This window comes from Triturus cristatus, chromosome 9 (genome assembly GCF_964204655.1).
Source record: "Triturus cristatus chromosome 9, aTriCri1.1, whole genome shotgun sequence".
Lineage (NCBI taxonomy): Eukaryota > Metazoa > Chordata > Amphibia > Caudata > Salamandridae > Triturus > Triturus cristatus.
This window is the reverse complement of record NC_140592.1, coordinates 373212930-373228940: the sequence shown is the minus strand read 5'-3', so window position 1 is coordinate 373228940 and position 16011 is coordinate 373212930. Positions and strand designations below refer to the sequence as shown.

The 16011-nt window shown below is 50.8% G+C and overlaps 1 protein-coding gene across 1 annotated transcript in view; it reads right to left on the bottom strand.

Annotated features, from left to right (window-relative positions):
* The window catches only part of TIMM50 (translocase of inner mitochondrial membrane 50), a 264504-nt gene that overhangs the window by 64290 nt on the left and 184203 nt on the right, over nucleotides 1–16011 (bottom strand). The window contains exon 7 of the mRNA XM_085625193.1: nucleotides 15801–15905. Coding sequence (XP_085481319.1) covers nucleotides 15801–15905 — 105 coding nt within the window. The remainder of the gene's footprint in view (nucleotides 1–15800; nucleotides 15906–16011) is intronic.

The following is a 16011-nucleotide window of genomic DNA, read 5'->3' as shown; positions in this document are numbered from 1 at the left end:
ATTGAATATGCTACTTACCAGTATGCATCTGTTCTTGGCATGTAGGGCTGCTGACATTCATATCTGTGCATAGATCGCCGCCTAGTGTTGGGTCCGGATGTTTGCACGTTGTTGTCCTGGAAGAGTCTTCGAAGTATCCTTGGATAGGTGACTCCTCCCCTGGACTACAGTGCGCATGGGCATCCTCTCCATCCTCAGATTGTTTTTCGCCATTGTGGCAGTGATGGAGTAGATACAGAAAGTGATGACCATGCTTGCAGTAATTCTGAGAGCTGCAGCTGCGACAGGCGCCGGGGAGGAGGGAGGGCGATATGAATGTCAGCAGCCCTACATGCCAAGAACAGATGCATACTGGTAAGTAGCATATTCAGTTCGAGGCATGTGGGCTGCTGAATTCATATCTGTGCATAGAATACATAGCAGTGCCCTCTATTAGCGGCGGCTACCCGTGCCAGCTGCAGCGGTCTGAAAAAGTGTCTTGAGAACAGCCTGTCCTACAGCTGCCTGCTGTTTTGACTGCACATCTACACAATAGTGTTTTGTAAATGTGTGTGTAGTGGACCATGTGGCTGCTCTGCATATATCATGCAGGGGAATATTTCCTAGGAAGGCCATGGAAGCCCCCAACTTACGTGTTGAGTGGGCTCGTGGTGGAATAGTTAATGTGCGTTTTGCCTTTTGATAACAGATTTGAATACACTTAACTATCCATCTGGCTATCCCCGCTTTGGAGATGGCGTTACCTTTGTGGTGTGGGGCAAAGGCAACGAACAGTTGTTTTGTCTTCCTGAAGGGTTTAGTCCTGTCGATGTAGTACATGAGGGCCCTCCGTACATCTAGTGTATGTAGTGCCCTTTCTGCAACAGTTTGTGGGTTTTGGAAGAAAACGGGCAGTTCAATAGTCTGATTCATGTGGAACTGCGATATTACCTTGGGCATGAATTTGGGGTTGGTACGTAGTACAACCCTGTTGGCGTGAACCTGAATAAATGGCTCTTGAACGGTTAGTGCCTGGAGTTCACTAACTCTTCTTAGGGAAGTGATCGCTACCAGGAAGGCCACTTTCCAGGTAAGGAATTGAATCTCGCATGAGTGTAGAGGTTCAAAGGGTGGACCCATCAGGCGTGTGAGGACCAAGTTGAGGTTCCACATTGGAGCCGGTGGGTGACTAGGTGGAATGACTCGTTTGAGCCCTTCCAAGAATGCTTTGATGGCAGGCACTCTGAATAGAGAGAGGTGCTGCCTGGTTTGCAGATATGCAGATATTGCGGTCAAATGGACACGTATAGAGGTGTACGCCAGATTGCATCGGTATAGGTGTAAGAGGTAACAGATGATGTTGTGGATGGATGCGTCCAGCGGGTTGATGTCATTATTATCGCAATAGATGACGAACCTTTTCCATTTGGCTGCATAGCAAGCTCTGGTAGTGGGTCTCCTGGCCTCCTTGATGATGTCCATACAGTCAGGTGGCAGGTTGAGATAGCCAAACTCTAGGACTTCAGGAGCCAGATCGCCAGGTTCAGCTGTTGCGGATCTGGGTGCTGAACCTCTCCATGGTTCTGCGTCAAATGCGCGGGTTTGATCCGCAGCCTTTGATGCGGCACCACGGAAAGTTCTAGGAAGGTGGTGTACCACGGCTGGCGGGCCCACGTGGGAGCAACTAGGACGAGTGTCAGGGAGTGTTGTCGGAGTTTGCGAGCCACCAGCGGTATCAACGGCGCTGGGGGAAAAGCGTACGCAAATCTGCCGGACCAGTTCATCCATATCGCATTGCCCTGCGACTGCGGATGTGGGAATCTGGCGGCGAAGCTTTGGCATTTTGCGTTTTCGCTTGTCGCGAATAGGTCTATCTCTGGATGACCCCACTGCTGGAAGTACGGTTGGAGTACTGATGGGTGTAACTCCCACTCGTGCATCTGGTGGCTGTGTCTGCTGAGCAGATCCGCCATCTGGTTGTCCTTGCCAGGGAGGTGTTCCGCCATGAGGAACATGTTCCTTTGAATGGCCCACTTCCACATGCTCTGAGCCAGATGAGACAACTGTGGAGAGTGTGTTCCTCCCTGTTTCTGTATGTAGTACATTGCGGTCATGTTGTCCGTCCGGATCAACACGACCTTGTTGCATAGATGTACTTTGAATGCCTTCATGGCCAGGAAGATTGCCATCAGTTCCAGAAGGTTGATGTGCATCTTCTTTTGTTGTGTTGTCCATAGTCCCTGCACTGTGTAGTGGAGTACATGAGCTCCCCATCCCTGGAGAGACGCGTCCGCTGTCAGTACTATCTGTGGGACAGGCTCTTGGAACGGTCGGCCCTTGCAAAGGTTTTGTGGATTCCACCAATGCAGAGAGTTGTATGCCCGACCGCTCACCAACACTAGGTCTTTCAACTGTCCTTGAGCCTGATTCCACTGACGTGCTAGGCACTCCTGAAGTGGGCGCATATGTAACCTCGCGTGCGGGACTATGAAGATGCAGGAGGCCATCATGCCTATCAACTGCATAAACACTCGCGCTGGAAGCGAGTGATTGGGTTTGAACTTGGAGATCAGCAGTTGTATGCTGTTGATCCTCACTAAATTTGGCTGAGCTGTGGCCGCCAGAGTGTCTATAGTCGCACCTAGGTACTGTTGTACGTGTGCGGGCTGGAGATGGGACTTTGGGTAATTTAGTGAGAATCCCAGACTGTGAAGAAGATGAATGGTGCGGGACATGTGGCTTGCACATTGCTGGGCTGACTTCGCTTGAACGAGCCAGTCGTCTAGGTAGGGGTAGACGTGTATATGCTGTCTCCGTAAATGTGCTGCCACCGTAGCTAGGCACTTCGTGAAAACCCTGGGCGCTGTTGTCACGCCGAAGGGAAGGACTTTGAACTGATAGTGCCGTCCCTGAACAGTGAACCTGAGGTATTTTTTGTGTGAGGGGTGGATGGGTATGTGAAAGTACGCATCCTTGAGGTCCAGTGAGGCTAGGAAGTCTCCCTGCTTGAGAAGCGGAAGGAATTGCTGTAGAGTGAGCATGTGAAAGTGCTCTGAAAGAATGTACTGGTTCAGGGGTCTCAGGTCTAATATAGGCCTGAGCGACCCGTCCTTTTTTGGAATTAAGAAGTAGAGGGAGTAAACCCCCGTACCCTGCTCGTGGATGGGTACGACCTCGATAGCGCCTTTTAGAAGCATACTTTCTACCTCTTGCTGTAAGAGCGTTAAGTGCTCTGAGGACATAGGACGGTTTCTTGGTGGTATTGTGGGTGGAGTGGAGGTTAACTCCAGACAGTAACCGTATTTTATAATATCTTTGACCCACCTGTCCGTGGTGATGGAGTTCCACGTGGACAGGAACCTTTGTAGTCTTCCCCCGACAGGTGTTATGTGGTCGGGAGGAAGGGAGAGGGCGTCACTGCTTGTTCTTGGGGGAGGACCTGGTGTTGCCGTAGCCACGTCCTCTGCCCTTTGTACTGGAGCCACGATATCCACCTCGGGTGTTTTTATCGTAGGTGGTCTGTGTATTGCCTTTGTTATACGTTTGTTGTGACCCCTGTCCTCTACCTGCTCCCTTGTTTCCGGGGCGACGAAAGGAGCCGCTCCGAAAGGACTGAGTTTGGAGAGCGCCCATGGACTTTGCAGTGTCCGTGTCCTTTTTTATCTTTTCGAGGGTGGTGTCAACCTCTGGGCCGAATAAATAGTCGGGGTTGACGGGCTGGTTCAGTATGTTGTTTTGTACCTCAGGCTTGAATCCTGAGATTCGTAGCCAGGCATGGCGTCGCAGCATGACGCTTGTGTTTATGGCCCTGGCAGCCGTGTCTGCAGCATCTAGCGCACATTTGATGGAAGCATTTGTGAGTAGCTGTCCCTCTCTGATAAGAATTTCCGCACCTTCTTTGAAGTGGTCAGGGAGATGTTGGAGGAGGTGCTCCAATGTGTCATAGTGCGCTCTATCGTAGCGAGCGAGGAGCGCTTGAGTGTTGGCTATGCGCCATATGTTGGCAGCCTGGGCGGCAACTCGTTTGCCGGAGGTCTCTAGCACCTTGGACTCTTTGTCCGGGGGAGGAGCGTCACCTGTCGTTTGCGAGTGTGCCCTCTTGCGAGCATTCGCTACGACGATGGAGTCGAGTGGTAACTGTCCTTTGATGTAAGTAGGATCCCCAGGTGCTGATCTGTATTTTTTATCAATCCTGGGGTTTATCACTCGTGCCCTGGTGGGTTCCCTGAAAATGTCCTTAGCCGGCTTGAGGACCCCCTTCAGCATTGGCAAAGTTTTCACATGTCTTTCTGAGGATGCAAAGGTGTCCAATAGAAAGTCATCCTCGATGGTATCCGAGTGAAGCTGTACCCCATGGTTATTTGCCGCACGTTCAATAAGTGCGTTGAACGCCGCAGTATCCTCCGTGGGAGATGTTTTCGCCCCATAGAGTTGTGGGTCCTGTGTATCGAGAGGTGCACTGGGGTCTGCAGGGTCGCCCCAAGTTTGATCAGGATCCTGCTGGTCATCAGGGTCTGTGTCTACATGGTAGGGTGCTTGGTCCCCCATGTAGTCCTCCAATGCATCCGTGTCGGAGCGTACGGGGGAGAACCGGTGTGGATCCTGGTAGGAGGAATGGAACGGTTCATAAAGGAGAGGTTCTGGTTCCACAGGCAGCTTCCTTTTTAGTGGGATCCTGAAAGGGTCCAATGGCGGTTCCGAAGTTATTCTTCGGTCGTGGAGAACCATCCTGCCAGTGTCGGCGTCGATGACACATGACGGCGACGTCTCGTCCGGTGGAACCGGAGTCTGGGTAACCCGTGTCCTGAGTTGGAACATCTTCGGGATTGTTGACGGAGGCAAGCCGAAGGTAATGTTGGCTGGCCCCGTTGAGGGTGCTGGAGCGCCTATCGGGTCCTTGAGGGCCCCCGTGGTTTTGTTGCTTTGTGTCGCACCAGGCCGCACTTGGGGCGTCGGTGAGGCTTTGGCACCGGGCAGGTTCGTAGAGCCGGGCGTGGATTTTTTCGGCGCCGGCTGGTCTTCGAGTCGAGGTGTGGAGATCACCACCGACGTCCTCGGTACGTGAGGCTTTGGCGTCGTCGAGGGAGCGACGCGTGGCGAAGCAGGCGGTATTGCCCTTGGTGTCGTTGGCGTCGGTAGCCGAGTAGGTTTCTCGGTGCCGATGGCCTTTTTCCCTTTGCCGACTCCGATGTCGCCCGATTCTAGTTCGGCACCGAAGTCCCTCTTGGTGCGGTCGGTGCCGACGCGTTGCGCTGGCGTCGAAGGCGTCGAAGGCCTCGATCCGACCAAGGCCACTTTCAGTTTCGGTTTCGTTTGAACCGGAGCAGCTTTCGGTTTCGGTTTCGTGGTAGGGAAACCAGCTGGCTTATGCGGCAATGGCTGCCGCTGAACGTCCGAGGGCGGGGCCGAAGAACTACGGGATGGGTCTCGGGTAAGGCCCGAAGGCGATCTCTCGACCGGAGCCAAAGGCTGTGGCGCTGGTGTTTCTTCGGTTTGAACAGGTAGGCCTTGTTCATCATTGGAGCTACTCTCCTCGGCCCCTAAGGCCTCCTCGTCGTCTCCTACCTCGGTGTCGTCTTCACCTCTGTGGAAGAGTGACTCGTCGCCCCCGTCCGAGCCGGGGTCGTTGTCGGAAACGGAACTGGAGGGTATGGCTTCTAAGTCTTCGACGTCGGCCTCGTCGAAGATGTCTGCCGGGGCCGGTGCCGCGTGCCGCGCCTCGAGTCTCGCCGCTCTTCGGTTCCTTAGAGTCTTCTTGGAACGGAACCCGGCACAGGCCATGCATGTCGATTCGTCGTGGTCCGGTGAAAGGCATTTGTTGCACACCGGATGGACGTCGATGTGTGGGTACTTCGCATTGCATACCGGACACCTTTTGAATGGCGTCCTGGATTCCATCGTCGAAGTCGTCGATGGACAGGTAAATGCGAAAGAAGTCGGTGCTGAAAAGTTAGTAAACTAACAAATTCTATCGAAACCCGATCGATAAACAGTACCGACGCGAACTAAAGGCCTTTTGGCCTCGACCAACTATTTTCCTAACTTGAGCTAAGATAGCACATCCGAACCCAATGGCGGAAAAAAACAATCTGAGGATGGAGAGGATGCCCATGCGCACTGTAGTCCAGGGGAGGAGTCACCTATCCAAGGATACTTCGAAGACTCTTCCAGGACAACAACGTGCAAACATCCGGACCCAACACTAGGCGGCGATCTATGCACAGATATGAATTCAGCAGCCCACATGCCTCGAACATATCTGTAAGAGACATTAGTTAGTGATAGATTCCTTACCTTAGAATATCCCCAGGATTCAGACTGGATCCGGAAAGTTTTCGTCAGCAGTACCGCTGCACGTCGGTATGCGTCGTCGTACGGCTCCGCGTCAGTCGCTGGCGTCGTAGCCGCCGAGATGACGTCGTCAGAGCTACTTTGACGCACCCACGCGCGCTGACGTCAGTTCTGTACACAACTTTTCCGCGCCAGAGGCGCAGCGCTATGCCAGAGACCGACTACTGGTGCAATAGAACTAGAGCCCTGAAAGGGATGACCTGAACCCTAGAGAACAGTTCGCAGAACGGGGAGGATGGGCGGGCGGTAAGGAATCTATCACTAACTAATGTCTCTTACAGATATATCGTTACACAAGTAACTTACTTGTGCATCTGAAAGACACGTTAGTGATAGATTCCTTACCTTAGAATACATACCCAGCAATACCAACCCCGGTGGTGGGTCTGCGAAGTGAGATTACACCAGAAAGTCACGGAGAACTGAACGGCCAAAGAAGCTGTCTCTCCGGACTTGACTGTCAAGGCAATAGTGCTTAGTGAAAGTATGCAACGAGGCTCAAGTGGCCGCCTGACAGATGTCTTGCAGGGGGACACCACGTCCCAACGCTGTAGTAGCTGCTGTCGCCAGGTAGAATGGGCGCGCAGCCCAACCGGAGGTTCCTTTTTAGCCAGAGAGTAACAGGCTTTATTGCACAAGACAACCCATCGGGAGATAGTTCGCTTGTGCACAGCCCGGCCTTTCTTGGCGCCCACATAGCCAACAAAGAGCTGATCATCCACCCGGAACTGTTGTGTGCAGTTGAGATAAAACGAGAGTGCACGTTTTGAGTTCAGACGGTGGAGCATCTCCTCTTCTCTTGAAGGGTGCGGAGGCAGAAAGAAAGTGGGAAGAGTTACAGTTTGTCCGAGATGAAAGACAGACTACTTTTGGTAGAAAGGAGGGACGCGGTCAAAGCACAACCTTGTCCAGATGAATCGCTGGGAAAGGAGGTTTGCAGGAAACAGCCTGGAGCTCACTCAACCGCCGAGCTGAGGTGATGGCCACCAGGAAGACAGTTTTCAGAGTCAATAACTGCAAAGGACAGTTATGAAGAGGCTCAAATGGAGCGCACATCAGATATGTGAGAACCAGGTTCAAGTCCCATTGAGGCATCACAAAAGGAATAGGAGGGAAAAGGTGAGTAATGCCTTTGAGAAATCTATTGACATCCAGGGACTTGAAAAGAGAGGGCTGATCAGGCAACCTAAGAAAGGCTGAAAGAGCAGAGAGGTAGCCTTTGATAGTGCCCAAAGCAGAGCCCTGCTAGGCCAAAGAAAGGAGGAACAATAGGACCTCAGAAAGAGGGGCAGCAAGAGGATCAACAGACTTAGCTGTGCACCATGCCACAAATTTTTTCCACTGACAGGCGTACACTGTTTTAGTGGAGGGACGACTGGCTGCCAAAATCTTCATTACAGACTTCGGGAGGCAAGTCAAATAGAATCAGCTGTCACCGCTCAATCTCCACGCAAGGAGGTGGAGGCTGGACAGGTTTGGGAGGAGGACTGAGTAGCTCGGGATACCAAACTCTTTGAGCCCAGTCTGGTGCCACAAGAATGACTTGGGCTCGGTTGCGCCTGATCTTCAGCACTCTGGGCAGAAGTGGTGTAGGCGGAAAGGCGTACAACAGACTGCAACTCCACTTGCGACGAAAAGCATCGCCTAGCGAGTGCCGCCTTGGAAACTTCAACGTGCAGAACTGCTGACATTGCGTGTTCTCTTCGGTGGCAAATAGATCTAACCAAGGTTCTCCCCACTGCTGAAAGAGACCTTGCACCACCTCCAAGTGAGGACGCCATCCGTGATCCAACATGCACCGTTGGCTGAGTTCGTCCGCCCTGGCGTTCAGTGAACCTGTCAGGTGTTGAACCACCAAGGAAATGCCTTGACTTTCCAGCCACGTCCAGAGATGTAGAGCCTCCTGACATAGGGTCCATGACCCGCCTTGCTTGTTGCAGTACCACATGGCGGTGGTGTTGTCTGTGAACACCTGCACTACTCTCCCCTTGACAGAGGGAAGCAATGCTTTGAGAACAAGTAGGATCGCCCTGAGCGCCAAAAGGTTGATATGGAGCTTGGACTCCGCCGGAGACCAGAGGCCTCTGATCTCCACCTCTCCCATGTGGCCGCCCCATCCCAGGAGGGACGCGTCCGTCACTACTGTGTGCTCCGGTTGGGGAAGGGAGAGGGATCTGCGGCTGACCCAACGCTGGTTCGTGAGTCACCACTGCAAGTCCTGTGCAGTGCCCTCTGAGATCTGGAAGTAGTCCGACAGGTTCCCCCGATGCTGCGTCCACTGGAACTTCAGGTCCTACTGCAGAGCCCGCATATGCCATCTGGCATGGTCAATCAGCAGGATGCAGGAGGCCATTAGGCCCAGCAGCCTCAGTGTCTTCCTGACCGAAACCCAGGACCAGGGCTGAAAGATCGGAATCATAGCCCGAATGTCCCCGACTCACTGTTCGGGAGGATAAACCCGAAACTGCGCCGTATCCAGAACTGTTCCGATGAAGAGGAGCTTCTGAGAGGGAATCGGCACGTTGATGGAAAACCCCAGCAAATGCAGGAGGTCGGCCGTAGTCTGGAGGTGGGAGATGACTGCCTGGGGCGAGCCCGCTTTCAACAGCCAGTCGTCGAGATAGGGGAAGACTGAAACCCCTGATCTGCGCAGATGAGCTGCGACCACCGCCATCACTTACGTAAACACCAGAGGGTCGCTGGTAAGGCCAAAAGGGGGCACGGTGAACTGAAAGTGCTCGTGGCCCACCGTGAACCGTAGGTAACGCCGGTGGGCTGGCAGGATGGGATTATAAAAATAAGCATCCTGCAAGTCCAACGCTACCAGACAGTCTTGCGGGTCTAGAGCAGACAAGATCTGAGCTAGCGTGAGCATCTTGAACTTCTCTTTCCGGAGGAAGCGATTGACGTTCCGGAGGTCTAAGATAGGGCGCAGACCTTTGTCCTTCTTCGGAACCAATAAGTAGTGGGAGTAACAACTACGACCTACTTCTGGCATCGGAACTCGCTCGATGGCCCCCTTGGCCAAGAGGGCTGTAACTTCCTGCTGGAGAAGTGCCAAGTGTTCCCCTGACATGCGGTGGTACTGAGGAGGCATGGCTGGAGGGGTTGATTCGAAGGTGAGGGAGTAGCCCCTGCGGACTATTTGCAGAACCCACCTATCCGAGGGTGTTTTGGACATCCCCAGAGAAGCCCGTTGTGCGGAGCCAAGCATAACGATGGAGCGCCACAGTTTTGGAAAGTGCCCTACCAAGAGAATCGGCCTTGTCAAGCCCACAACGAATAGTAAATTTCGCAGCATCTCTCCCCACGGTAATGGCTTGGGAGAGAACCGCCCGTGCCTATACAGGGCACTGAGGTAGCACCTGTGCCACAGTGTCCCACACAGAATGGGAATAGCGGCCTAGCAGGCATGCAGTATTCACCGCCCGCAACCCAGAGCTGGCAGATGTGAAAATCTATTTCCCAAATTGCTCCAGTTTCCTAGATTCCTTGTCCGGAGGAGCAGAAGGGAACACACTGGGCGAGGCAGAAGCCTGGACAACCAGACTCTCAGGCGTAGGGTGTTGTGTTAGAAAGCTGGGGTCGCCCGGCGCCGGGTTATGGCAGCGCGCCACACCCTTGTCCACAGGGACTCCTGTGTTAGGTTTAATCCAGGTGCCCAACAGGATATCAGTAAGCGCTTCATTGAAGGGCAGTAACGGCTCCGGAGAGGACGACTGCGGCTGCAGGACCTCAGTCAGGAGACTGGTCCTGATAGGTACAGAAGGGAGCTCGAGATTAAGAGCCTCAGCTGCCCGACGTAAAACCACCGAAAAAGTCCCAACCTCCTCCGTGGCCACGGAAGAAGGGGACAGAGTGTCAGGGTGTGGAGAGAAATCCAGATCCACTGGACACTCCACATCGCCTTCCCACTCAGGCTCATCCTCGCATTGAGCTGCAAGAGGGTCCTCGCACCCCTCCCAGTATTCCCCTTCGTCCATCGGTTGCTGAAGGGGCCAGTAAGGACGAGGTGCCCTGGGAAACAGGATAAACTCCCCTCCAAGAAATGGAATGAGAGGGTAAGATACCAGTCCCGGGTCGGCGCCGTCTGGCGTCAGCGGCGGCGCCGTGCCCGGCACCAGATCCAGGGCCGGCGCCGAGGCCGTAGTCGGCACCGAAGCCGGAGCCCGGTCCGAGGCCGGAGTCGCGGCTGGTGCCGCCGCAGCCGAGGCCAGAGGCGGTGGCACGGGGGCAAACCCTTCCGGCGGATCCGCGGGGCCCGAAGGCACTCCGGAGGGACCCGGCGGGGCAAACAAATGGCGCAAGGCCGACATAAAGGCCTGCACCTCGTCTGAAGTTGCGTGCAACCCCGGAAAGGGAGGGTAGGCCGCAGGCAACGACGGAGGCTCCAACGGAGCCGCGGGGGAGTTACCGCCCGCCCACTCCACTGCGTCCCACGACCGGTGAGGGGTAGAAGAAGAGCGACGGCCCTTCTTCGACTTTTTATGGCGCTGAGAATTACCTGTCCCCGATTCAGTGAGCGATGCTGATGGCTCCGCGACCGGTCCCTTGACCTCCCACAGGATCGGGACCTTGATCGGCGCGGAACCGATTGCCGGACCTCCAAAAACTTTCGGGAACGCTCCCGCAAAGCTTTCGGCACCATGGCACGGCAATCGGGGCAGGCCCTGGGGTCATGGGTGTGCCCCAAGCAGAAGAGATACGCGTCGTGAGGGTCCGACACCGACATGTTGCAGCGGCAGGCCCTACAGGGCTTAAACCCGGGCATCTCTATCGCACCAGGAGTCAAGAACACGACAAAAGAAATTGTTAGAAACCAAGTTAAACTTTTAACTAGGGGTACCGCTCTCTCTCTGATCTGCGCTGCTGCGCGGAAAAAGAAAGAACTGACGTCAGCGAGCGTGGGCGTGTCTAAGTAGCTCTGACTACGTCATCTCGGCGGCTACGATGCCAGCGACGTACGCGGAGCCGTATGACGATGCCTACCGACGCGCAGGGGTACTGCTGACGAAAACTTTCCAGATCCAGTCTGATGCCTGGGGATATTCTAAGGTAAGGAATCTATTACTAACGGGTCTCTTTCAGATAGTACAGTTAGCATAAGATGATGGGCTTGGGTGCGGTCTATTTTAAGCCAGGCCCTTTCTAAGGCAGAGTCACTCAGCATACATTCATCAGTCAAAATGACAATCCTGCAGGACAAAACAAGGCCAACTCAAAGGTATAACAAATGATGTCTAGTATGAAGTTCCCATTCATCAACCTTTAGAAAAGTCAAACCGTAGGACACATTAACACAGAAACAGCCTCACTTGAGAAGGATGAATGGAAAGGGTGTATGCCACTCATAAGAAATAAAACACCCCATCAGTGTGCCTAAACCAAATAAAGAGGGAACAGAGGAAGCCTCTTAAAGAGTAAAAAACACACTGCTCTGTAACTCTTTCTGGTGGATACTCTAACCACAGATTCCTAATCTTGTGAATACCCACAAGTGCAAGACTGAATCCATAGATTTGGTTTCCTCAGCAATTTACTTGTGCGCCAGTAGGTGACATTATGAGGCTCCGGGGTGGATCCATTCCACCCTGGAAGTGATACTGTGGCCACAAAATAACTGCCAGACTTCCTGCGTTTCTTTTTGGATTTGGACTTACCGGACGATTTTGAGTTGGATGACGCCCTCTCTCGGTTCAACCTCAGGACTGATGACGTGTCTTCATACTCTACTTTGACCAGGATCCGGCCTTACACACTTTTCAACTATCCACAACCTAAAGTTTGGCCTTGTGGTTCCTGATAGTCTTCGGATTTAGCCGAGAGTAGGCGACGCCCGACTGAGCCATGCTAGGAGCTCTGACACCAGAGACGGAGCTTATGGAGCTCCGTCACCAACAACAGTTTGTGGCAATCCTTGCAGAGTTTAAAACTAGTTTTAGAGTGTATAATGGCCATTGCATGGAAACATTTTAGATAAACTCCTGTCAAGTGGCAGAAGCAAGGGAGCGAGCTCCATATCCATGTCAGGCAGGACAGAAAGAAAGGAACTAACGTCAATGGGTGGAGGTAGCAGTTATATATTGTGGTCAAGACGTTACTTCCAAGGCAGGATGGATACCACCTATTGGTGTGCGAGGGAATTGCTGAGAAAAAAAGTCGCCAGATTGAGACTGGCACCTGGGGTATTCACATGGTGAGGAACCTGGCTAGAGGTATCAATCAGAAACAAAGGCTGCAATGCCATCCTCTTCATATCCTACATAATAAACAAAGGCAATTCAGGGCCAGGTCTAATGCTAGCCATACAGAGGACACGAGAGAAATGCTTTGCTGTCAATGGATACATTTACTGTCATCCACCAACCCTTATGCCTGCTACTGCCACATAGCAAAAAACATCATCCTAGCGATCAATACTACACCCCAAAACTTCCTAAACATGGATTACATTTAATTTAGTTCAGAGCAAAACAATGGTAAGCACATTTTACTCCAAGAGTTCTTATAACCTGGAGCTGCATCCTTTCCTTCGGGAGTTTGCCTTCTCAATAGTGTGAGATGCATCCTTAAGATTTACGTTTTTACTTTAGTACTTTGAGTTCAATGAAGGGGTCTCTGAATACTATATCAAATACTTTAGAATAAGCCATTGCCCGTATTTCTTCCGAGAGAGGTCTACTCACAAAAGCACTTTGAAGAACATATACTACTCTTCCTGTAGCACTGTAAGTATTCATAGTTGCCTTTGCAAATTGGCCCCAAAACACATCATATTTATATACAAGTACAAAAAGAAAGGACTGTGCCCTCTTTGCACTTTTATGTAAAGGAAATTGGATGCTTTCGGACAGATTCACAAAGGCATGTAAGAGTTTGTAAAAGAGTACATAACTTAGGAGTAGCACTTTCTTCTTCACCTCGTCTCTCAGATTTCACGTACAGCTGCTCACCTTATAGATGTGAATAGCCTTAAGATTATAAAATTCTGACATTATTCTTGGAATCATTGAAGCTTAGAGTTGAATCTTTCCTTACATACTTACTTTTGGGGGGTTTAACTAAATTATGCCATGAAATCTCTACTTTAAAGCTGGCATGGACACTAAAAAGACAGACCTATTAAAAAACACAAATGAAGCCTTTACAAAAAACTGGAAACCTTGAACGGCTTCTTGTAAACTTATATGTGTTTAGTGCTTAAAATGACAACCAACATCACCCACCATTGATTTTATGTTAACGCACCCAAGGCAATTAGGCTTAAGTGAGTTTAATTTTACAAAATAGACTCAATGGAGGATGTAAAGTGATTGTAAACATTTAAAACTTACGTGTAGCAAAAAGTTACTTCCAGCTAAGGGTGTTTTTCTCTAACATGCTTTTTTACACTATTTATTTAAAAAAAATGACATTTACACAGGCCAAATAAAGGAACACAAAAATATAATTAAAGCAACCATTATCCATATGCCTTTAATAAAATAAAAAAAAGTATGCTGCTTAAGGAATTGTAGAACTGCACATTTAAGGCTGCAAGCCAAAAAGCAACCACAATGTCCTGTACTTGCCCATTCCTCTGAACTCGATTTAATGTAAAACTTCCTTTTTCCAAAGCTCGGAGATGGAATGTTGAGCAGAATAATCTTATTTGTAGCCTTCACAAAATATCTAGTTTGCATGGCAACTCTGTTATGATATGATGGTGCAGGAGCCCCCAGAAAAACCATTGTCCGATGAGATCAGTAAACTTTTGGCATTGGAAGAATTGGATTCTTTTTGTCAACTCTGCTATTAGCTGAATTCATTAAAAGAGCAACGAAAAGTCAGCGAACCCGGTATCAATAGTTCCAGCTACGGAGGTTTCTAACGCCTGTACACAGCTGGGAAATGTTGCCTTTTCATCCACTACAATCACATCCATTTAGGCAGTGCTTAAATTGGGACAGAATGAGTACCTTTGCTAAGCGCAATTAAACATCAGCGCACCGAATACCGAATCTCCGTAGTCTTAAATCCACCTCAGGTCTTTTTATGCCATTGCCAGACACTCCCTGCCCATCTATCTCTCTCTTTCTGGCTCTTGTTTTCTCTCTTGGTGGCGAATATGCCATCTTTCCCGGTTTTTCCAATATGTGACTTGCCATCTCTTGCTCTCAGGACATATAGTTTGTGGTGAAATAAATGACGATACCCAAAAAGAAGCATTGGTGGCCCCTGCATTTAGGGAAAAAAATCCCCACCGCCACCTCCACTCTCTTTCACCAAATGGAATTAGAAGCATCTTTCCTTGTGCATGGCACTGTATAAATGTTACAGTATTTCCAGTGGCGGCTCCTCCGCTAAGGCGGAGTGTTGCCCCACTGCGCTAAAAGGAAAAATAAAATGATAATAATGTATTGTTTTAGTAAAAATAAATTCCTATTGCATGCAGTCAGAGGCCGGTGTGCAGTGTGGGACAGGGTAGGGCTCGGCAAAGCAGGGGGAGGAGTGGTTTTCACTCCCAAAGTGCGCATGAACTGTTTGGCCGGCCCTCTTGGGCCGACCAAACAGTTCATGCCCACTTAGCATGTTCCTACAAGGCTGCATTACACAGCCTGGTGAGGAACATGCACTGAGGGCCGATCCACGGCGCTGAGACCAATCACAGCGCTGCATTGCATCGTGTGATTGGCTCAGGGGAGCCTGTGTACCGGGTGCTTCCTGCTGCTGGCTGGACTGCAGAGGAAGGAGGAAGAGGACAAAGGGGAGGCAGTGGCAGTACGGCCGTTCTAAGGTAAGTTTTTAAAAAAAATTGATTAAACCCCCCACCCCCACCCATCTTTTAGCAGCCAGAACGGAGTATTTCATGCAAACAGGATTATAGTTTGTGAAATCATGGTCAACAGATCGCCACTTAAGTCCACTGTAGAATGCTGCACTCCCAGCTGACCAAGACGGATTGTTACTTATGGCCCAAGGCCACAAGGCTTTAACTTTCTGGAACAGAAGTAAAAATCTAATTCCTCTGCGTTTCTTGATGCAATATATCACTGCCACTTGCCCATTTGTGTCAGAACAGATTTGGTGATGGTATATGTGCGCAGTAAGGCTTTGAGGCAAAGGTGTACTGCTCTAAGGTGGAGTGTGCTTATACACCGTGTTTTCTCAGTTGAGAAATAATTATGCTATCAACACCCATGCCTTATAAAACATGTGTCAGAAACGCAATTCTTGTGAAGGAGCTTCTTTCATGCTCACTCTGAATGTCAACATCCCTGTTAAGATTACTTTGCCATATGATTAATGAGCGTGTGTATCGGAGTGAACAGTTCCTGGATAGCCCGTACAATGAATTTCCCGCTGCTCTATGACTCATTAGAGAATGAGACATTGTCTTCAACCAGCAGTACAATACAATACCAAAAATCTGGTCAATTTTAGGTACTTAGTATCTGAACTCTTATTCGTTCATACCCTGCAAAACTCACCATGCCAGTCTCAGAGGTAAAGATCACTATCTCGTACAGAGGTGCAAGCTGTTGAAAAAGATTGTCGATACCAGGCCTCTTCTTAAAGCGCCAGCCGGTTACTAACTGCAGAGAGAAGAAAAATCACATTTTGATGAACAGCACAGAGAGAACTCGCCCCCTCATACTCTACTCCTTCCCATGACTGATCGATCACACTCACTCATTCATT